The sequence below is a fragment of the Onychomys torridus genome, chromosome 21, assembly GCF_903995425.1.
Source record: "Onychomys torridus chromosome 21, mOncTor1.1, whole genome shotgun sequence".
Classification (NCBI taxonomy): domain Eukaryota; kingdom Metazoa; phylum Chordata; class Mammalia; order Rodentia; family Cricetidae; genus Onychomys; species Onychomys torridus.
In genome coordinates this window covers 34471912-34495278 of record NC_050463.1, presented here as the reverse complement: position 1 = coordinate 34495278, position 23367 = coordinate 34471912, and the positions used below count along the sequence as shown (strand labels likewise).

The 23367-nt window shown below is 39.9% G+C and overlaps 1 protein-coding gene across 1 annotated transcript in view; it reads right to left on the bottom strand.

The window, feature by feature from the left end:
- Positions 1–23367, bottom strand: part of Asxl2 (ASXL transcriptional regulator 2) — a 92670-nt gene that overhangs the window by 24870 nt on the left and 44433 nt on the right. Inside the window, exons 5-8 of the mRNA XM_036171104.1 lie at positions 22501–22648; positions 13363–13478; positions 4890–5022; positions 131–274 (exon numbers count right to left, since the gene is read on the bottom strand). Of these exons, the coding sequence (XP_036026997.1) occupies positions 131–274; positions 4890–5022; positions 13363–13478; positions 22501–22648 (541 nt within the window). The remainder of the gene's footprint in view (positions 1–130; positions 275–4889; positions 5023–13362; positions 13479–22500; positions 22649–23367) is intronic.

Here is a 23367-nt window from a genome sequence, read left to right as displayed (position 1 = left end):
AGAAAATAATAGAATAGAAATTATGTCCAGGTTTAAAAGTAAAATTCAAATTACACATGAAACTCAAGCTAGTGGCTGATGATTTTTAGGCATACTTTGGACCCATCATGGCCTCTGTAAAGGAACTTACTTGTGTGGAGTCTGTCGGACCTCTGGAAAGACTTCTTCCCCAAGCCTAGAAGAGAACTGTCCACTTTCACTGCGGAGGCGAAGCTGGTGAGTGAGTTCTGGGGACTGCTGGACTGACCATCAGACCGCTTTCCTTCCCACAGGGCTAGGGGAAAAGCACGTGAAGACAGGTTCATAAACAAACCACGAGGATCTACAAGACAGCTCTCTACCAGCCCTGGCAGCCTGACCTGTTTATCTCATGTTAGGAGAAAAGTGACTCCCTCAAGTCAGCCCCAGAATTCCATGCAGCTCCTCCCCAGACCCCAATAAATCTAATAATTAAAAGAGAGTAAAATAACATCAAACCATGCCCCTTGGAAACCACAGGTCACAGGCTACAATGCATGGAAATAAATCTAAGTCATATGGAAGGGAGAAGAAAGTGAGTGTCAGTATTGAAAGGAAGGCAAAGCCGCCATGAACCAGAAAGCAACTTGTTACAGGCAGAAGGGAACAGATCTGCAGTGGGTGGAGTTTGGTCTCCATCAACTTAGCTACACTCTGGTGCCTCACCTCAGCCTGGCACATTCTTCACTCTTCCCAACCCCCAAACTCCTTCCCAGCCCGCAGATAGATGCCAAGAGGGACAGATTTGTGTTGGAAGAAAAAGGATTCTCGGGAAATAGAAACAGTCATTAAAAGTCTCCCAACCAAAAAAAGCCTAGTACCAGATGGTTTTAGTGCAGAATTCAATCAGATTTTCAAAGAGCCAATTCCAATACTTTTCAAATTGTTCCACACAATAGAAACAAAAGGAACATTACCAAACTCTTTTTATGAGGCTACAGTTAACCCTGATACCCAAACCACACAAAGATGCAACAAAGAAAGAGAATTACAGACCAATCTCCCTCATGAACATTGATACAAAAATACTCAACAAAAATACTGGTTAACAGAGTCCAGGAACACATCAAAAAATGGAACACATCAAAAAATTATCTACCATGACCAAATAGACTTCATCCCAGGGATGCAAGGATGGTTAAACATATGAAAATCTGTCAATGTAATACACCATATAAACAAACTGAAAGAAAAAAAAAAAAACAAACCACTCCTTAGATGCTGAAAAGCCTTTGATAAAATCCAACACCCTTTCATGTTAAAGGTTCTAGAGAGATCAGGAATACAATATTTTACAATTTACAACAAGCCAACAGCCACCATCAAATTAAATGAAGAGAAACTCAAAGCAATTCCACTAAAATCAGGAACAAGACAAGGTTGTCCACTCTCCCCATATTTATTCAATATAGTACTTGAAGTTCTAGCTAGAACAGTAAGACACCAAAAGGAGATCAAAGGGATAGAAATTGGAAAGGAAGAAGTCCAGCTTTCCCTAGTTGCAGACGATATGATAGTAAATATAAGTGACCCCAAAAATTCTACCAGGAACTCCAACAGCTGATAAAATCCTTCAGTAATGTGGTAGGATACAAGATTAAAAAAAAAAATCAGTAGCCCTCCTATACACAAATGATAAAAGGGATGAGAAAGAAGTCAGAGAAACATCACCCTTTACAATAGCCACAAATAAAAAATTGAAGAAGCTATCAGAAAACAGAAAGATCTCCCATGCTCATGGATAGGTAGGACTACCATAGTAAAAATGGCAATATTACCAAAAGCAATCTACAGATTTAATGCAATCCCCATCAAAATCCCAACACAATTCTCCATAGACAAAAAACCCAGGATAGCTAAAAGCAATAATCCTATGCAATAAAGCAACCTCTGGAGGCATCACCATTCCTGACTTTATGCTCTACTCTAGAGCTATAGTAATAAAAACAGCTTGATACTAGCATAAAAACTGACATACGGACCAATGGAATCGAATTGAAGACCCTGACATTTAATCCACATTCATATGAACACCTGATTTTTGACAAGGAAGACAAAATTTTACAATGGAAAAAAGAAAGGTATCTTCAACAAATGGTGCTGGCATAACTGGATGCCAACGTGTAGGAGGCTGCAAATAGATCCATATCTGTCACCCTGCACAAAACTCAAGTCCAAGTGGATCAAAGACCTCAACATAAATCCAGTTACACTGAACTTGACAGAAGAGAAAGTAGGAAGTAGTCTTGAACGCATTGGCACAGGAGACCACTTCATAACATAACACCAGTAGCACAGACACTGAGAACAACAATTAATAAATGGGAACTCTTGAAACTGAGCTTTTGTAGGGCAAAGGAAATGTCAATAAGACAAAATGATAGCCTACAGTATGGGAAAAGATCTTCACCAACCCACATGTGACAGAGGACTAATCTCCAAAGTACATAAAGAACTCAAGAAACTAGACATCAAAACAGTGAATAATCTGACTTAAAAATAGGCTAAAGAGCTAAACAGAATTCTCAAAAGAAGAATCTCAAATGGCTGAAAGACATTTAAGGAACTGCTCAACATCCTTAGTCATCAGAGAAATGCAAATAAAAATGACTCTGAGATACCACCTTACACCTGTCAGAATGGCTATGATCAAAAACACTGATGACAGTCTATGCTGGAGAACATGGAGCAAGGGGAACAACTCCTCCACTGTTGGTGGGAGTGCAAACTTGTACAGCCACTTTGGAAATCAGTATGGCTATGGCAGATTCTCAGAAAACTGGGAAACGATCTACCTCAAGACCCAGCTATACCACTCTTGGGCATATATCCAAGGAATACTCAATCATACCACAAGGATACATGCTCAACTATGTTCATAGCAGCATTATTCATAATAGCCAGAACAAGAAACAACCCTAGATGCCCATCAGCTGAAGAATGGGTTAAGAAAATGAGGTACATATACACAATGGACTACTACTCAGCAGAGAAAAACAATGACATCATGAAATTTGCAGGCAAATGGATGGAACTAGAAAATACCATTCTGAGTGAGGTAACCCAAACCCAGAAGGACACACATGGTATGTACTCACTCATAAGTGGATGTAAAGCAAAGGACAATTAGACTGCAACCCACAGCTCCAGGGAGGCTACCCAGCAGGAAGAACCCTACAAGGGACACATGGATCACACAACAAAGGAGAAATAGATGAGATCTACATGAGCAAACTGGGGGCGAGAAGGGGAAATGGAGGGCAAGGGATGGGAGACGAGAACACAGGGGAACGAGAGGTTTGAACTGGAACAGAAACAGAGTGGGAGAATAAGAAAATAGAGATCACGACAAATGAAGACATCATGAGAATATGCAGAAACAATAGGGAAGTTGCCAGGAATCCACAAAGATGATCCCACCTTAGACTACCGACAATAGTTGAGAGGGTGCCTGAACTGGCCTACTCTGGTGATCACATGGATGAATACCCTAACTGTCATCATAGACTGACCCTTCATCCTGAGACTGATGAAAACAGATGCAGAAAACTGATGCAGAGATCCACTGCCAGGCGCCAGGATAAGCTCCAGGATCCCAATTGATGAAAGAGAGGAGGGATTCTATGAGCAAGGGGCATCAAGATTATGATGGGAAAATATACAGAGATGGCCAGCCAAACTAGTGGAAACTACATAGAGAAACCCTGTCTCAAAAAAACCAAAAACCAACACCCCCCCCCAAAAAAAAAAAAAACAAAAAGACCAAACTCTATGGCAAAATAAAATTAAAAACAAAACAAGTAACAACAATTACACAAAGTCCATGTAACCATATTCAATGGAAACTAAAGAGTACATATTTTTAGAAAGTCTGCATACTTCGTCTTTCACTTTTTATTTTAAAATTTATTTTGTTTTTATGTGTAGGAGTGTTTCGCCTGCATATACGTTAGTGTCCCACCTGTATGCCCAGTGTCCACAGGTACCAGAAGATGGAATCCCATCAGTACCTATTCTTCATGACTGAGCCATTTCTCCAGCCCCGTCCTTGTAGTGTAAATGCCAGCATTGGGAAAGAGTTCATGTAGCATTGGGGCTGCATAGATGGCTGAGTCAAAAAAGTACTTGTTGCCTAAGTTTGCATAAGGACCTATGTTTGATTCTCAGAAACCACATTAAGAGCCAAAATAAGCACAGCACACTTGAAATCCCAGTGCCAGGAAGTGGAGACAGGAACATTCCTGAGGCCTAAACCACAAGTCCCAGGCCAGGGAGAGATCCTGTCCACAATGTTACAGAAAACGAGACCACCAGAAGACAGATGCTACAGGGGAACGTGATGTGAGGCTCTTCTCTGACCTCAACAAGCATGCACACACACATGCACCTGCCTACATATACACACAGAGACAGAGTTCACCTTGACCTTGGAAACAACACATTTATCAGGTTAATGAATAGAGGCTTCCAAATCTCACTCTTGCACTTTTAAACAAGTACATGATAATTCTATATGAAAATATTTATCCTAGGACTTTTTGGGTGTTGTTGTTGTTGTTTTGTTTTTGAGATTGGGTCTCTCTGTGTAGCCGTGGCTGTCCTAGAGCTAGTTCTGTAGACCAGGCTGGCCTCGAAGTCCTATGTCTGCTTGGCTCTGCCTCTCAGTGCTGGGATTAAAGGTGTATGCCACCACCATCCAGCCCTATCCGAGGATTTACATCAGTTTTTTGGCATCAGAAAGATTATGGTAGTAAAATAGCAAATTAAAAATAAACAGCAGAGTATAAAAAGTCACAACATCAAAAGCACAAACATGCTGGGGAAGGAAGAAGAAACTTCCACTGGGGAGAGACGGCCAGTCAACTGCCTACCAGGTTTGGCAGGTAGAGGGTCCCCAGCTGCTTTGACAGTCTTGAGAGAGAGGTGTTGGTTGGAGATGGGCATGCTTGGCCTGCATTGTTGCTGCTGCTGCTGCTGCTTCTTCTGCTGCTGCTGCTTCAGGGCCTATAAAGAAAAACTGGAGGTAAGAAACAAGCTGCTTTTCAGTGGGTGACATCACTTATGGTGAGAACTACTCTGACATCGACTCAACACAAACAAAGCCTTAATCTAACAAAGCTGAAGGACCTATGGAATTGGGTAGTTTGGGAAGACAAGATTATTCCAGTATATACAGCTATAAGGAAAAACCATTAGATTTTTTTTCAGAACTTAAAAATCAGCAGCAAGGCAAGGGATTTACAATCTTCTAATTGAGAATTACACACTTTTACCATTTCTGAAAACAGAATTCTAAGCATTGATTCTATGGAAAAGAGCAATTATCGGTATTATTTATGCTTCACAGGCGTTACAGTTTAATAAGTATTTGTATTACCTTGAGTAAGAGTGCGGAGACTTGCCCAAATGATAAATTCTTAGTTGCTTACAGCAATGACATAATCAGAGAGCAAGGACACAGCAGTGTAGGTTCTAACAACAGCAGTTAGTTCCTTCTGGCCATTTTAGCTCATTTTTATTTCTAAGAGGTTTTTTTTTTTTTTTTTTTTTTTAGCTGAGGATTGAACCCAGGGCCTCGCGCTTGCCAGGCAAGCGCTCTACCACTGAGCTAAATCCCCAACCTGAGGTTCTTAATTCATAGTTAACACAGTATTATTTAGAGTGACCATTTAAAAAGAAAGAGGGTCTGTGAAATGGCTCAGTGGGTAAAGCCACTAGTGTTCACATCTAGATATCAATCAGAGTTGGATCCCTAGGACCCATACAGTGGAAGTAGAGAAGTGACCCCATATGTATACATGTGTGTGCAGACAGACAGACACAGACACACAGACACACAGACACACACACACACACGGATAAAAAGAGCTGAGGAGATGATGATTCTTGCAGAGGATGCAGGTTCAGTTCCCAACACCCACATAGCGGCTGTGTATGTGACCACTATGCCTGGTCCTACAAACAACTTTTAAATACTTTGAGTTTCAGGGCAGCCAACACGATGCAGTAACACTCAATCTCAAAAAATTAAAATTATGAGTTCTAATCCTTCATAAAAAACAAAAAATACATTTTTGAAAATTATTAATTTAAATTCAAAGCCAAATTCTTTTTTGACTATCACTTAAGTTTTAGTGTGCAATCCAACTGCACTGGTGAATTTATATTTACTCTTTAAACTTCTTTATACTTTTCCATACACACACTTCTACTAAATATATCAGCACTACTTTTGTACATTTTGTAAACAGCACTATTATCTAAATACTGTAGTAAAACTTATCTTAGTATGTACAGGGGCAAAAGTGCAGCATTCAGAGGCTAACTTTCTGGAGCTGGTGTTCTTTATCACGTGGGTCCAAAGAACCAAACTCAGGTCACCGGGCTTGGTAGTATCTCTATCTAGTGATTCATCTTATTGGCCCTTAGGATTTAAAAGTATTTTTATCATGTATAGGCATTATACAACTAAGGATATTTTCATGTAAGTATGTACTGTAGATAAAGTGTATTTTACTCCATGTCATTTTTTAAAATTGTTTAACTGTATGTGGAAGTGGATTTTATTTTATTTTTTTCATTTTACATACCAACCCCATGCCCTCCCTCCCCTTCTTCCACCTCCTCACCTCTCTCCCACTCTACCCCCCCTCCACTCCTCAGAGTGGGTAAGGCCTCCCATGGTAGTCAACAAAGTCTGGCATACCAAGTTGAAGGAGAGCCTAGCCCTCCCCACTGTATCAAGGCTGAGCAAGGTATCCCACCACCGGGAGTGGGCTCCAAAAAGCCAGTTCATGCACCTGGGATAAGTCCTGGTCCTACTGCCAGGGACCCCACAAACAGATCAAGCCACACAACTGTCACCCACATTCAGCGGGCCTAGTTCGGTTCGATGCAGGTTCCCGGGCTGTCAGTCCAGAGTCAGTTGTCTCTGTGGGTTTCCCCATCATGATCTTGACCCCCTCTTCTTCTTTTCTTAGTACCTTGGACAGTTTTGTGTCTGGTCACATGTTATATGTACAACCTTGGTATTATATGTCTATATACAGCCTAAGCACCAAAAAATGAAAGTAAAACTAGTTATTTGCTTTTCATGGACTAGATTAATCCATTTATCATCCATGTTCCTGAGAATGCTGTAAGTTTGTTCTTTGTATGGCTGAAAACAAATGACATTGTACATACAGTTTATCCGGCTGGATACCTGGGTGGATTCCACAACTTCATCATCAGGATGCAGGTGTTCCTGCCAGAGTCCTCGGGCTAAATACCAAAGGATCTGTGACATTAACACCGTCAAGGTGACAGCATCTAGTCTCCTCTAGGAGACAAATGTGGGACAAGTCTGTGAGGATTTCTAGACTGGGTTCACTCATTTGAGAAGACCCTCCAGAGTGGAGGTGAGAGCAGCCGCCTCATGTCTTTGACATCAGGCCAGACCTCTCCTGACAGGCACGTAAATGAAGAACAGAATAAACTGGTCCCCCCTTACGATGTTTTGACAGCGCTTTTTCTCCCCTGGGGGAGAGGGTGTCACAGAACTGACACCAAGCTCCTTGGCTGGGTTTTATGCTAAACCTGTTTTTACCTTTTCTTTAGGTTTATTTTTATTCTATGTGTATGGGTGTTTGGTCTGCATGTGTCTGTGTATGTGAGTCTGTTGAGGCCAGAGAAGGCACTGGCTCCCTCTGGAACTGGGCTGACAAGCTGTGGTTAGCCAGTTTGGGTTCAGGGGATCCAAACTCAGTCCTCTGCAAGGGTAGCCAGTATTCCTAACTGCTGAGTCATCATTCTAGCCCCGCAATTTAGATCTTCTGAGAAACCTCTATTGATTTCAGAAAGTCCGTGCATATGCCCTGGAATTGTTTCTCCTTGTTCTTCTAAACGTGTCAGGTCTTATATTAGGGTTTTTCAATCCATTGGGAGTTAGTGTTTCCGAAAGGGATCTAGTTTTGTTCTTCTACACATGGATACATAGTTTGCCCAGAACCATCTGTTAAGAGGTTGCCTTTTCTCAAAAGGCAGAGGGTTACAGCGGTGTGGATTTACATTGTATGTCTGTCCTCTATTGAGTTTCACTGGTCTGTCTGTATGTCAGTATCATGTTTTTGTTACAATGGCTCTGTGTACAACTTGAAATCAAGCACAGGAATGCTCCCAGCATTCTTATTGCCTAGAATTGCTTTGCCTATTCATATTCAGGGCCTTATGTTCCCATAGGAATTTTAAAATTGTTTTCTAGTTCTGTAAGAATGCACATGAGGGGCTGGAGAGACGGCTCAGCGGTTAAAAGCACTGGCTGTTCTTACAAAGGTCCTGAGTTCAATTTCCAGCACCCACATGGTGTCTCCCAACCATCTGTAATGAGAACTGGCGCCCTCTTCTGGCATGCAGGCACAACACTGCATACAAAATAAATCTTTAAAAAAAGAGAGAGAGAATACACATGAAATTTTTGTGGAGAATGTACTGAACACATATATCTCATTTGGTAGTGCCATCATTCACAATAGATATCTATTTTCTAGCATCTTCAGTTCCTTTTTTAGATGTTGAAGTCGTAAATTTCCTTCTTTTTCTTCATGAGACAGTTTCTCTATGTAGCTTTGGAGTCCTGGAATTGACTTACGGAGATCCATCTGCCTCTGCCTCCCGAGTGCTGGTATTAAAGGTGTGTGCCACCACCGCCCAGCTCTTTCTTACATGTTTTAAGATTTTTACTAGTTTTAAGGTTTTTACAGATTTTACATTTTGTTGCTGTTTTAAAAGAGAGTTTAAGTACTATACTAATAAAAGGGAGAGAGGGTAGACATACTTGTCTCTGAGTTTAGTGGAAATAATTTGAATTTTTTCCCTTTGTATAATACCAGAATATACTTATAGTATATAGCCATTATTATGTGGAGGCACTTTCCTTCCATTCCTAGCCTCATGAATTCAACACCATGGAACAAGTGTCAAACTTTGTCATAAGTCCTTTCTACATACAATGGGACGCTGACTTTCTATACTCGGGTGCATTTGTGTGATGTGTTATACTGTTAATTTGCGTATTAGGGAGCAACCCTGTGGCGGATGTTTCACACACATTTTCATTGTCACACATTCTTACATATAATAAGCTGGCTATAAGGCTAAGGATGACTGAGCTGCTCCTCCTACCTTCACGACCTAGGTGCAGGGATTGCAGGTCTGTGCCACCCTGTCTGGCACTTTTAAGTTTTACAGGGTGCAACGCCAAGCTTCATGTACATTAGGTAAGCACTCCGCCAACTGAGCTACATCTACAGCCCTTGCTATGTTCCTGAATACAGCCTTCAAGTATTTTATTGGAAATGTATGTATGTTCACCAGGAAGACTGTCACCCCCTACCCACTCACATATCCTTCTGTGTGTGCATGTATGGTTTTTCTGTGTCTGTTTTTAGTATTGGAGCAATATTGGTGGCTCTACCCTTTCACGCAAACTGATGTTTTTCCCTGCAGCATTCAAGACACTTTCTTTGTTCTGTATATTTAATGTTTTGACAGTTAATATGATAGGGGCAGGTTCTCCTTTGATTACTGTTCTAAATGCTGCCTGTATCTGAGTGGATATCTCTTTTCACAGATTATTTTCCATTATGATTTTCCTGGAGATATTTTTATCCCTTTAGCATGAATTTTCTCTTTATACACAGGTCATTGACTCTCTGTTTTCAGAGTTACAATCATCTTGAATGCACTGCCCCTGGTTTCATATTAATTTATCCTGCCAGTGCCTGGGTGTTCTAACTGCTTAACTGTACCCTTCAAGCCCTGACATTCTGCCCTCACCTTTGGTATAGTCTACTGGCTTTCAACAAAGATCTTTATTTGAAATCATTTTTTAAAATCTATTTTATGGGGGCTGAAGAGATGGCTTAGTGGTTAAGAGCACTGTCTGTTCTTCCAGAGAAACTGAATGTGTTCCCCTGCAGAAATCTCTAACTAGGTATCAATCATTCCATGTGTGGAATATTCCTTTATACTACGTGAATATATGTCACTGTGATTGGTATAATAAAGAAGCAGGGCTGGAAAAATGGCTCAGAGATTAAGAGCACTGGCTTCTCTTCCAGAGGTCCTGAGTTCAATTCCCAGCAACTACATGGTGGCTCCCAACCACCTGTAATAAGATCTGGTGTCCTCTTCTGACCTGTCGTCATACATGCTGTATACAAAATAAATAAATCTTTAAAAAAAAAAAAAAGCTGGGCGGTGGTGGCGCACACTTTTAATCCTAGCATTTGGGAAGCAGAGGCAGGCAGATCTATGTGAGTTCTAGGCCAGCCTGGGCTACAGACCATGTTCCAGGACAGACTCCAAAGCTACACAGAGAAACCCTGTCTCAGGAGCAAAGGTCATTGGATTCACTGGGACTGGAGTTATTTGCAGTTGTGTGATAACCAGTGGATGTTGGAAATCAAACCAGGTCCTTTTGGAAGATCAGCCAGTGCTCTTAACCCTTGAGCCATCTCTCTAGACCCTAAACAATTTTAAGATTTAATTATTTAATTTTATATGTGTGTCTTAAATATATGCTAAGTGTGTACAGATGTCTGTAGAGGCAAAAAGGAATCAGACCCCTGAAATTGGAGCTAAACTGTAAGTGATCTGATGTAGGTATTAGAAACCAAACCCAGGTCTTCTGTGAGAGGAAAATGCACTCTGAATCAATGAGCCATATCTCCAAACCCTTTATTTTTGTTTTTAGTTACAGGTAATGTCTGCATTTGTGCACGTGACTACAGCACCTGCTAAGATCGGAAGAGGACTATGACTTTCCTGGAGCTAAAATGACAAGCAATTGTCAGCCCAGTGCAGTTTCTGGGAACCAAAACTGGGTCTTCTGTGACAGCAGTATCTTTTTGGGTATTTCTTCAGCTCTTAACTGCATAGCACAACCTTTTACAGCATAAGCTTCTAATACTCTACAACTGTCCATCTTTCAAGAATGTTTATTCTGTCCCCAAAATGATTTCTCTTAGACACAGAAGTAACAAATATATGCAATATATACAAATAATATGATAAAATTTATGTAAAAGTTAGGCCGTTTGCTATTTCTTACTATTGATAAACTTTTAGGCAAATATTTTTCTGTGTATCTTTCTTAACATAAGCACTAAAATGTTTAATCACATGTTCATGAAGCATACACATTTAATATTTAATAGTTATTATAACATTATCTCCAATAAAACTATAGTGGCTGGGTCTATAGTTCAGGGACAGAGTTCTTGCTTAGCATGCACAAGGTCCTATATTCAATGATTTATGTTTAATGATTGTTTTTTACTATTCTGTATCAGTATATGAGTAACCATTGTCACCTTACTTGTCAATTACTGATACAATACACTCTTAGTTCATACCAAATTATGAGACTAAAATTATGTTACTTGATGTTTTCCTAATTACTTGTCAGTTTGTATTTACTGATTATTAGATTCTTCTTGGAAGGAACTGCTAGGCAGTGTACTGCTATAGAACCAGGCTGCCTTGAAATTAAAACCCTCCTGCTTCAGCCTCCTGAATACTGGGATCAGGTGACTATGCTACCAGACAACATTTCAAGAAAGAAAAAAGGAGAAAAATAAGTGGGGGACCAGCCTGGAATACATATTGAACCAATCTAAACAAAGCAGAAAGGTGTTATCTCAAAACAAAAGCAATCCAAAGCCAGCTCTTTGAAAATTCCAATAAAACAAAAAATTCAACTGGCAATTAACATTGAGAACAAATAAATGAACAATGACAAATGAAAAACAAAACATTATCTAACTTACAGCAGGACATGCAATAAATCCTGTAGAAAGAACATTTTACTTCTTTTTTAACATACATTTATGTATTTACAGTATTATGGAGTTGGGGGGCATGTATATGAAGTCAGGAACAACACCAGGGAGGTAGTTTTCTTTTCCACCTGTGGGTCCAAGAATCAACTCAGGGTTTCAGGTTTGGGGTAAGTGCTTTTACCGGCTGAACAACTTTACTGGCCAGAAATGGACCATTTGCTAAGAAAAATCTCTAAAATTGATTCAAAAGAAGACAAATCAATTGACTAATATAATAACAACAAAGAACAGTATAATGCAAGGAAAATGATTCTTATGTACTACTTACTAGAGAGTAAAGATAGTTTCTACAACTTTCTGCCCAAATCTAGAATAAAATAAACAACTACACAGTTTATGTTAGGATGTATTTCGAAACTGCACTACAATAGAAGACTACTGAAGGTCTGAAAACAGGGTCTTGCTACTGTACAGCCCATGATGGTTTCAAGCTCCTCCCTCCCTACCTCAGCCTCCAATGTAATAGGATTACAGATGTGTGCTACAAAACAACAGCTGACTAGCATCTCAGTTATTAATTATTTGTGGTTTTTTAAGACAAGGTGTAACAGCCCTAGCAGTCATGGAACTCACTTTGGAGTCCAGGCTGGCCTCGCATTCACAGAGATCTGCCTGCCCCTGGAGTGTTCTTAAAGGCATGCACCACCACATCTGGCTTCAAAACTAAAATTTAAAAAAAAAAAATCTGCACAAGCTATGTAAATAAACACACAGGTTCTATTCCATACTTATAATTACTGCAATATTAGGAAATCTAGAAATAGGATTCTATATATTAGAATAAAAGTAAAAAAAAAAATCTACCTGATCATTATAAATAAGCTCCAAAGCAAAAAAACCTGATGATTGGGAATGTGGCTCAGTGTGAGATGTATTTGCTCACTGAGTGATGGGTTTAATCCCCAGTACCCCCAACACAACCAGACACACATAAAAAATGCTCTGAAAATGTAAACACCTATTCATGATTCAGAACACATACCTTAGCAAACTAGGAAAAAATCTGGGTCTTCAAAACCATGTTAAACCCTACATACAATGGGTGACACATACAGAGCACAAAAATTCCTAGCAGCAAATTAGCAGATTGCGGACATTTACCCTGTAAAGACATGAACCTAAGAGCTTTCAATAAATTTTCAGTAATTAACAGAAGATTTGATGAAGTGTTTTATTGAAGAGGGACCTCAATATCATTATCCATTACATTACAGAACTAAAGGCGTGAAACACCATGTAGCTCTCATTATTATTATTATTTTCCCCCCTCTAGACATGTTTTCTCTCTATACCCCGGCTGTCCTGGAACTCACTCTGTAGACCAGGCTGGACTCAAACTCAGAGATCCGTCTCTCTGTTTCTTGAATGCTGAGATTACAGCATGTGTCACCACAGCGCAGCTTTCCTAATGATTTTTAACTGGAGAGAGTATTCTTCTGATGAGCAGAGACTTAATGCTTACCTGCTTTAATGCCTTTTTGCTGTGCTTCTGTGACGGAGAAATGACTTTACTTGCTGGAATGGAAGGTGATGGGCAGCCTGAGTGGGGAGAGGATGGCTGTGACAGTCTAGATGATACTAGGAAAAATGGACAAGGAAACATTGTGTTATCAGAGTTGATATCAAGCACCATTCCTTCCCCAGATCATATGCTGCTACCTGTTAAGAACTGTGACCAAACGTTTTAGGAAAGGATCTTCTCTTTGGAGTAGTCCTGAGAACAGTCTCCCTTTTCAGTTTATTTCCTCAGAAAGTTCTAGTGCAGGATGATAGGATGGGGAAGGGGCGAGTATTAGAATAGCATCCTTCTCCTTGTTTGATGTAGTAGAAGTGATTAAAGAAGCAGGAAGTCAATCATGTTATCAAATGAGATCTGTAGTATCTACGGTCCTAAGGGAAACTTGAAGATGAGGAAGGACAACATGGTGGAAAGTTGTGAAAAAGCTTAAAATGAAGACAATGAGGTCATTTCTAATCCAAAATTCTTCCATTGTTTAACCCTGATTCCGTCCCTCATGCCCCAAGGTTTAGGCTTATCTGTTCAAGAGGGATTCTGAAGACTTCTCTACTAGAAACAACCCCTTTCTATGCCATCATTATCTGCTTTGCATAGCTTGAAACTGACTGCACTGAAGTCATGGAAGGCATATGTTTATGTTCTATAAAATTTAACACTATGTGAGCACATTTTAAATTTTATTTTTTACAGGCATGCAATGCCTGTTGCCCACAGAGGCCAGAAGAGGGTGTGGCATCGCCTGGAAAGTTAGATGTGAACAGATAGTTGTGAGGTGCCACGGGGTGAAAGATATTAAATCTAGGTCCTCTGGAAGAACAGCCAGCACTCTATTGAGCCATCTCTCGAGCCCCATTTTAAAATCAGGTGTGTGTGTGTGTGTGTGTGTGTGTGTGTGTGTGTGTGTGTACGTCCACAAGTGTGATCATGAACACATATACACACATCTGAGGACATTGCCCATGAAGGCCAAAAGAGAGCACCAGACCCTCCAGTGATGGAGTTACAGGCACTGTGAGTAGCCCAGCTGTGAATGCTAGGCACCAAACTCATGTCTTCTACAAGTACATGAGTACATTTCATGTTGGTTAAGGAGAAAGACAAAAATTGCTGTTTCAGACATCTCATGAGAGAGCAAGAAAGTTCAATTTGAGAGCAGGAAGAACCTAGAGAAGACTCTTGAAGAATGCACGTTGTCTAATATTTTCTTTTAAAGTTCCTGACCTGAAAACATTTATAGCAAAATGGTATTGCATGGTTAAGACCATAAAGATTTTTTATTTTTTGAGCTGAGGACTGAACCCATGGCCTTGTGCTCGCTAGGCGAGCGCTCTACCACTGAGCTGAGTCCTCAACCCGACCATGAAGGTTTAAGACACATGAAGTATGCGCTGCTAGATATCTATCTGACACAACAATAAGTTTTATACAAAGTGAAATAAGCAATGCCTAGACTACAATATACCACTTTACTCTTAAATGTCCTAAAATTAAGACAATTTAATTTTGGTTCTGCATCCTCATCTTCATAAATATCATGTTTATATACATCGGAAGAAACTGATATACAATCAGCTTGATGTTAAAACAAAATAAAAGAACCACCTATAATTTACCAACAAAAGAGAGAGAGAGAGAGAGAGACAGAGAGAGAGAGAGAGAGAGAGAGAGAGAGAGAGAGAGAGAGAGAGAGAGACTGAGCTAGATAATAGAGATGGCTCAGAAGTTAAGAATGCTTACTGCTTTGTTTTCCAACACCCACATCGGGTGGCTCACAACTGCCTGTATGGAACCCCAGTTCCAGGCCATCTAATATTGTTTTCTGGCCTTTGTGTATATATAAACAAATGTAAGCATGTACACATACACATAGAATGTGTTTTAAGAAAAATGAGCTAGCTAAATCTTGAAATGATTGAGCAACAGAAGAGAAATGTATTCTCAATGTGTATTAGATGTTGACAAACTATAAAATAAGACATAAAAGTATTTAAGGTTATTTGCCTGTTTAAAGTGTACAATTCCTATCTGCAAAACTATGCAGCGATTACCACCCTCAGTTCTCACCATCCCATCCCAAAGAGCACATTGTTGGCCAGACACTGTTTTACCCCTAATCCTAGCCAACTACCTACCTACCATTTGTCTCTATTGATCTATCTAAGTTCTATGTTTGATATGATGGAATAATAAAATATGTTTTTGTGAGTACATTTTTTTTCAATAGTGCAATCTTTTGAAGATACATTTACATTCTGACAGGAATACTCCATTTCATGGTTGAATAACTATCCATTCACATTTTGTTTATATTCATCAACTGTCAATTAAGAAAAATATTGTGAACAACACTCTGTGTATATACACTTTCAGGTGAGGTTGTGTACTAACCTGCTTGGTTCAGCTTCTTAAACATTCTTTCTTGCTCTCCCTCCTTCTGTATGACTCCATGTTTTGTTTGTTTGGTTGTTTGGTGTGTGTGTGTGTGTGTGTGTGTGTGTGTGTGTGTGTGTGTGTTCTGTCTTATTGGATTTGTTTGTCTTGACTTTTGTTTAATTTTTTTTTTGTTTGCAAGCCACATTATTCACAGCTCTCCAATTTCTTGAGTTGGAGAGAAATCCAAGAAAGAACTGCAGGGTCTTATGGGAACTCTGCTTAATTTTTTTTGAGGTACTGCTGTGCTGTTCAAGAAGTGATACAGTTCTAGTCGGAATGCAAAAGGGTCTCACTTTCCTATATAACTGTCAGCATATGTTGTTACGTCTTTTTTATTTGGTCAATGACATGACAATGATGTGAAAATACAAGGTAAAACTATTAATAATCATCTTTCTTTCCCAAATACTTGTAAAAATCTTGTAAGACCTTTTCTTACAAACAAAAGCACACACCTATCACTAAGTCAACTCAAATACATGGTGAAAATTATAGGACCCACCAACAAGGGCTTATATTATGGTAAGTTCTAGTCTCACCATCTATGAAACTTAAAACACTCTTTTTTTCAAATGCTTCAAAAAAGCAAACAAGACTTAAACACATGCTGAAAACCTCTCTTAAAATTCCCTTCTACAATTTAGTAACAGCAAACAAGTCTTAAACTAAAACTATGTCTATGCCTAAAACTATTAGGTTAGGTTAGGTTTATTTAACAAGATTTTGATCAAGTCTTCTAACTATCTTCTATTAGAACGTAAGTTCTATTTTCTATTCCAAGCTCCTGGTATTCTATTTCCAAAGATAATTAAATCTAAATAACTAGGTTTGCATCATTACATTTTTTTCTGTGCAAATAAAATAGTACAAAGATACACACTGGCTGCTATGTATGTTCTCATTACCTGTATTTACTTATCAAAAAACTGAGTTAGCTTGAGAAGAGATACAAAGCTAGTATGAAGACAAATTCAGAGAAGGTGAAGAAAAAGCCAGGTTGGAATAAAGTGGCCATAATGCAAATTAGTTGGCCATCACATGAAGGTAGAAAAGGCAAGGTACAGAAGAGTCTCTCTGAAAGCCTCTGGAGGCATAGCGTGCTTGCTGACACTTGGGCTTACAAACTCTGGCCTTCAGAACTGTGAAAGAACAAATTTGTGTGACTTAAGCCACACAGTCTGTGGTAATTTGCTGCTTCAGGAACAATATAGTAATTAAGTTTTGTTTTGTTTTGTTCTGTTTTTTTGAGACAGTGTTTCTCTGTGTAACCCTGGCTGTCCTGGAACTTGCTTTGTAGACCATGCTGGTCTCAAACTCATGGCTATCCACCTGCCTCTGCCTCCCAAGTGCTGGGATCAAAGGTGTGCACCATCACCACCACTACCACTGGCTTAAGTTTTTAAAGTATTACTATCAACTTACAGACATTTGAAACATATAATTGAAATGTTTAAATAAAAATCAAGCCTGGCCTTGTAGCACATTCCTTTAATTCTATCACTTGGGAAACAGACGCTTTCCCTTGCTTCTGGTTATCCTTAAAACCTCAGTCCTAATAATACGGCCATCTTTAACACAGGCTCAGCCACTATCAACAAGAACATCTCCCAGAAGTCTTTCAACCTAAGTTAATTTTGTCACAAGTTTCCTTTCTAGGATGCACTTGAAAGAGAATCCAATCTTCCCCATTCAGAAACTTAGCACATATAAAAAAATGCCAGGGGGCTGGTGGATTTACCGTATTTTCTAACTCCAGTTAGCAAATTACTGATAAAAAAAAAGTCTTGAATATATGCTAACAGTAATGTGCTCTGGGAAACAGGGATCCCTTACAATGAAAAGGAGTATTTCACTAACTCATTTTTTTTTTCTCTTAAAAATAGCAAAAGCAAACCAAATCTCACAACTTTTCCTTGTAACAAGATAAAAACTATAACCATGCAGAGTCTTAAATCCCAGCACTTGGGAGGCAGAGGCAGGAGGATCTGTCAGTTCAAGGCCAGTCTGGTCTACATAAGTTCCAGGACAGCCAGGGTTATATAAAGAGATCCTGTCTCTAAGGGAGAAAATAAAACAAAACAATTATCCATGCAGCTGTTTCATATTATAGAATTTATAACATATTTGGGGGAAAGACAGACATTTCTCTTAGCTATGACCATAAAACAGTAAGAGAGATAGTTGATTTCACTAGTAGTTTTTCTGACATTATTCCACCTTACCTTGTCTTGAAATTCCATTTAGCTCTTCTCTGAACATGTTTCCTGTCTGAAAGCTAAGAACCCAAACTACAAACTAGTAATTTCCTCTACTGTACATATAAATCAATAAGCTAGAATCAAAATTGGACTGAGTTTCTGAGTTGTAGTCTGTTCCTATTCGGCTGAAAGGTATACATATCAAGAGTTTCTATCAATTTTAACAAAAGTATCAGTTTTCCTGCCAGAGTTCTATATTTTGGCACATAAAAAGGAAGTGGGTTTTGATTCTATCTCAATGTTCTTCCTGTCTTACAATGCATCTGAAATTGTGATGTCAAACTGAGCGTCCAAGCCCCAAATGAGAGACGTGAACAGCCACAATTAGACTCCTGCACTGGTAAGGAGGACTGTCTTTTCAGTGTGTTTGCCTGTTGAAACTCTTTTCAGAATCTGTCTCACCACATGGTCCAGGCTGACCTGGAACTTGCTGCAATCCTCCTGCTTCTGCCTGCCAATTGCTAGGAGCTTGGAGTGTGCTAACTCACTCATCCTAGAACTCCTTTCTTCGTGTGTGCAGAAGCATGTCTGTGAAGTCAGAGGGCAGCCTTAGGAAGTTGGTGTGCTTTCTACCATGGAGGTGCCAAGGGACAAACTCAGGTCAGGAAGCTTAGCCACAAGTGTACCTGCTGAGCCAATTCTCTAGTCCCTTTATTTTTATTTATTTCTTCCTCCTTGAGACAGAGTCATGTGTGTGTTGTAGCCCAGGAAGCACTCCTTTTCAAAGTCCTCCACTTCAGCTAAGCTTAGAAGTGCCTTGTGGAGTGATGCACCTATTCCTATCAGGCTACAGGAAAACTCACAAATGTGGAAAACATACCTAACATATTTTAAGGATTATGCTATGAATGATCCAAAAATAATAAATCTAGATCATGAGAGAAACTGTTATTCTGTATTACAGGAAGTTCAGCATTTACCCATTTCTTAGGAGTATCAGAGCTGCCCTAGGAATCCTGAGTTAGTGCGCACCTCTCACTTCCTGTTCCAAACCACTCTCCTCCGAGTTTATAGATTATCTACAGTTAGGTGATAACTTCAGAGACTATCTCATTGGAGCATAATTCAAGGAGAAACAGCCGATGCTCATTTCTAGAAGAGAGACTACTCAGAGGCAGATCAAAAACAATGCTGAATTTGCTATTACCGAGTTGTCAACATCTATTATTATGTAGAATGTAGAGTAAGGTTATGCTATTCAAATTTACCTGGGGAGCTACTGACAATGGATTTTATGATTATTATTTAAGATATTTCTGTATTATTTAAACTTACCTTAATTTTTTTGACATGGCCATTAATAGACAAAAGCACCAGCAAGAGCCACTACTCAAAGGGTTGCTGCACCAGGTGTAGCATTTTTCAAAAATTTATTTAAAAGAACAAACAAACCCTGCCCCCACCTTTATTTTACATGAATGCTCTGTATCCATGTGCACCTGCGTACTGTGGTGCCTAGTACCTGCAGAGGCCAGGAAGGGCATGGGACCCCCTAATAAACTTACAGATGGTTGGGAGCTGCCATCTGAGTGCTGGGAAGGGAACCAGATCCTCTTTGAGAACAAGTGTTCTAACTGCTGAGCCATCACCATGTGTGTGTGTGACTCTTAAAAGGTAGGAATGAACCAGACAGATGGATATCTATTTAGCAAGTTCCAGGCCAGCCACAGATACACAGTGAGACCTGTCTCAAAAACCAAAAAGCAACTAAAGCCAGATGGGGTAACCTGCTTGTCACTCCAGCACTTGGGAGGTAGAGGCAAGAAAGCTAGGAGTTCCCAGCCAGCTCTGGCTAAATAGTCAGTTCCAGACTAGCCTGGGCTATGTGAGAACATATGATCACTCCATCCCCAAATAAGGATGTTCCAATACATTCCAAGACAATGATCTTTGTTCACACTTTAGACTGGCCACCTTTAATGTTGATCTTCTTGTTTATGATGCTACCTAGAAAACATGAATCTTGCTAGGTATTTCCCTTGCCTGCTGTCTTGGCTTTCTTCTATACTTGTTAAACTTACAGAGAAAAGTCCAAGCTGGAGAAAAGTGGAGAAAAGACAAAGTCCTTTTCACCTTTACCATTAGCCTTCCCAAATTGGGCACTTAAAAAATCTGCAGAAGTGCCAAGCGGTGGTGGCCCAGCCTTTAGTCCCAGCACTTGGGAGGCAGAAGCAGGAAGATCTCTGGGATTGAGCTCAGCCTGGCCTACAGAGTGAGTTCCAGGAAAGCCAGGACAACACAGTGAAACCATGTCTTTGTGGGGTAGAGGATCCATAGAATAAAAGACCTGGGCAACTACTGCTGTTCATCACGATCAGGGATTATTCTGGAATTATTCATCAAGGATTTGCAACAGAGGGTCCTATTTCATCTTGTTTTCATCTCATTTGTGTCTGATAACTGAAGTTTGGGTGCCTCTCCAATGAACATGTAAACGAAGATAATGGGATTAGTTTTCTTGAACTGTATGCATAGTAGCTATATCAGAGAACATAAATGATTTAGGTGATGAATTATTTCCATGCTCCCCAAGAGTAGCACAGCCACTAGATTGGGGATAAGAAGGGGGTAAAAAAATACCTATTTTTCTGATATGGCACATCAACAGTTACCAATGCAGTTAAAATCAACAAGTCTATGGATCTCTGTGAGGAAGAGGCCAGCATGGTCTACAGAGCAAGTTCCAGGACAGCCAGGGTACACAGAGAAACCCTATCTCAAAAAATAAAAATAAATACATAAATAAAACAATGCCCATTTGAAAAGGTTCCAACTTTCTGATAGTCTCAAAAGACAAAACTATGCATACAGTAGAAAAGATAAGAAGTCAGCCAGAAGATTGTGTAGATGGGGCAGTGAAAATATACTGTATGACATTTGTGTGCATACGTGTCTTTGTAAATAATGCATCTGTCCCAAGTTTTAGAAAGTACACTACCAAGAGTGAATTCTAGTGGAAGCAGAACCTGGATAAAATTGTGCTAGGACACATTACAAAATACAAGTAACAAAAGTAGAAGAGACGTAGGACAAACTTGACTGCTAAAACACAACTACCAAAACAAAGTTTCCAGTCTATAATTTGAGCACTCAAGAGGCAGAGGCAGGATGATTAACTAACTAAATGCCAGCCCAGTCCAATTGTAAACCAGTGATGTATGGTGAGACCCTGTTCCAAAAAGCCAAGTATATAAAGTATGTAAGCAAAAACGCACAAAGCAACAAAACCTGAAGTGAGCAAGTCTGTGCATATGAACAAGTAGAAAGCAAATGGAAACACTGTACTTATCAATCAAATGGAACTGAAAAGTGTTCTCCAAAAGGACATTTTATGTGTGAACGCATGTACTTAAGTGTCTACCTTGGTCACTCTCCATGTTTTTTCTCCCTTATGTATGTGTAGCGTACATTTCAGATGTGTGCAGAGGCTGAACACCGGTGTCCGTGTCTTCCTTGAATACTCTCTATTTTCTATCAAGGCAGGATCTCTCACTAAACCCTCAGCTTGTCAACTTGAGCTAGTCTAGCTAAGCAGGGATCCTGTCTTTGCTGAAGTGCTTACGGAGATTACAGGCAGCCGTCATGCCTGCCCAACTTTTACATTCTGGGATTTGAACTGTGGTCCTTATGCTTATTATATATACCTGTGTTACAGCTCCCAGAATAACCTCACCAACACACCCCTCTTTCAACTTCATGGTTTTTCGTTTTGCTTTTGATAATCCAGAAAGTCCAGTTATATGCACGCACACACGCTCTCCCTCCCTCCCTCCCTCTCTCAGATAGGATCTCTCATTGAACCTGGAGCTTGACATGCTGGCTAGGCTGCATGGCCAACGAAGCCCCAGGAAATGCATAATTCCTCATCCCCTCTACTGGTGTTATATATCTGTAGGTGGTAGGGATCCAAACTCGGTTCTTTTGGTTCTTTATGCTTACACAGCATATTAGCCACAGAGCAATCTCCCAGCTCCTAAAAGCACATATATAGATATCTACATAGAAAGATATTTATATATAGATACAGATTTGTTTGTTTCATTTTGGTTTTCAAGACAGGGTTTCTCTGTGTAGCCCTGGCTGTCCTGGAATTCACTCTGTAGACCAGGCTGGCCTCAAACTCACAGAGATCTGTCTGCCTGCCTCCCAAGTGCTGGTATTAAAGGCACGCACCCCCATATCCGACTAGAAAAGTCTATTTTTGAAAATTCCTCAGTCACACAGTCCAAAAGGTCCATGAAGGAGGTGGCTGCTGCACGGCGTCCAGCAGGTGAAACACAGACGCTTCCGCCCCTGCAGGCAACTAGGCAGAGCACTAGGCTAAAGGGAAAGAAGAGGCAGATGGTCCGCCAGAGCGAGAAGGCACTGCCCTGCAGCAGTGGGAGATTACCTTTCCTCCTCCACCTGCTCTTCCTCCCCTCTTTGCGGCTGCCACCATCACTGCTGCTGCTGTTCTCAGAGCTCTGAGAGTCTGACTGACCATCACTGCTTTCTTCTGAACCTTCTGACAGCTCCTTCACTCCATCTGGCACATCTTTCCGAAAATGTAGGCATCCTGTTAGGATTATTACCATTTAGGAAATCGAGGCTAAATCTCTAGTATGTAATGCAGTAACTTAACTGATCGATTTTTTACTATTATAAATTAGTAAGACCACCAATATTAGCTGAAATCCTGATACTTCCCCACTTTTTGCATCAAATAAGTTCATTTTCCATCTACATCCAGAAGATAAAAATTATACACAACATTCATATGTATGTACAACATATGTTTAAATTTCACCAAAACTGGTAGGTATAAATCCAGGTAAAAAGATGTAATACTCAGGTTTACAAAGATAATAGTAATTTTGTTAAACATATTTGTGTGTGTGTGTGTGTTGGGGGTGGTGGTGACCTCTGTATTCTGAATTCAATTCTAGAATTAAAGTCAGGAGAACAAGATTATCACATTATTTTCACCTAACTGCGTCCTCAATATTGGTTAATGAGTAGCAGCAAGAAAAGAATTTTTTGTTTTGTTATTTGGTTTCTTGAGATAGGGTTTCTCTATATAACAGCTCTGGATGTCCTGGAACTCTTTTTTGTAAACCAGGCTGGCCTCGAACTCACAGAGATCCAACTACCTCTGCCTCCCGAGTGCTTTAAAGGTGGGCAATTAATGGTGTTCACCTCCACCGCTCAGCCTGTTGTTTGTTTTTTAAAGAACCACATTAATCTCTTTAGTTTCAGTTCTGAATAATGAGAATATTAA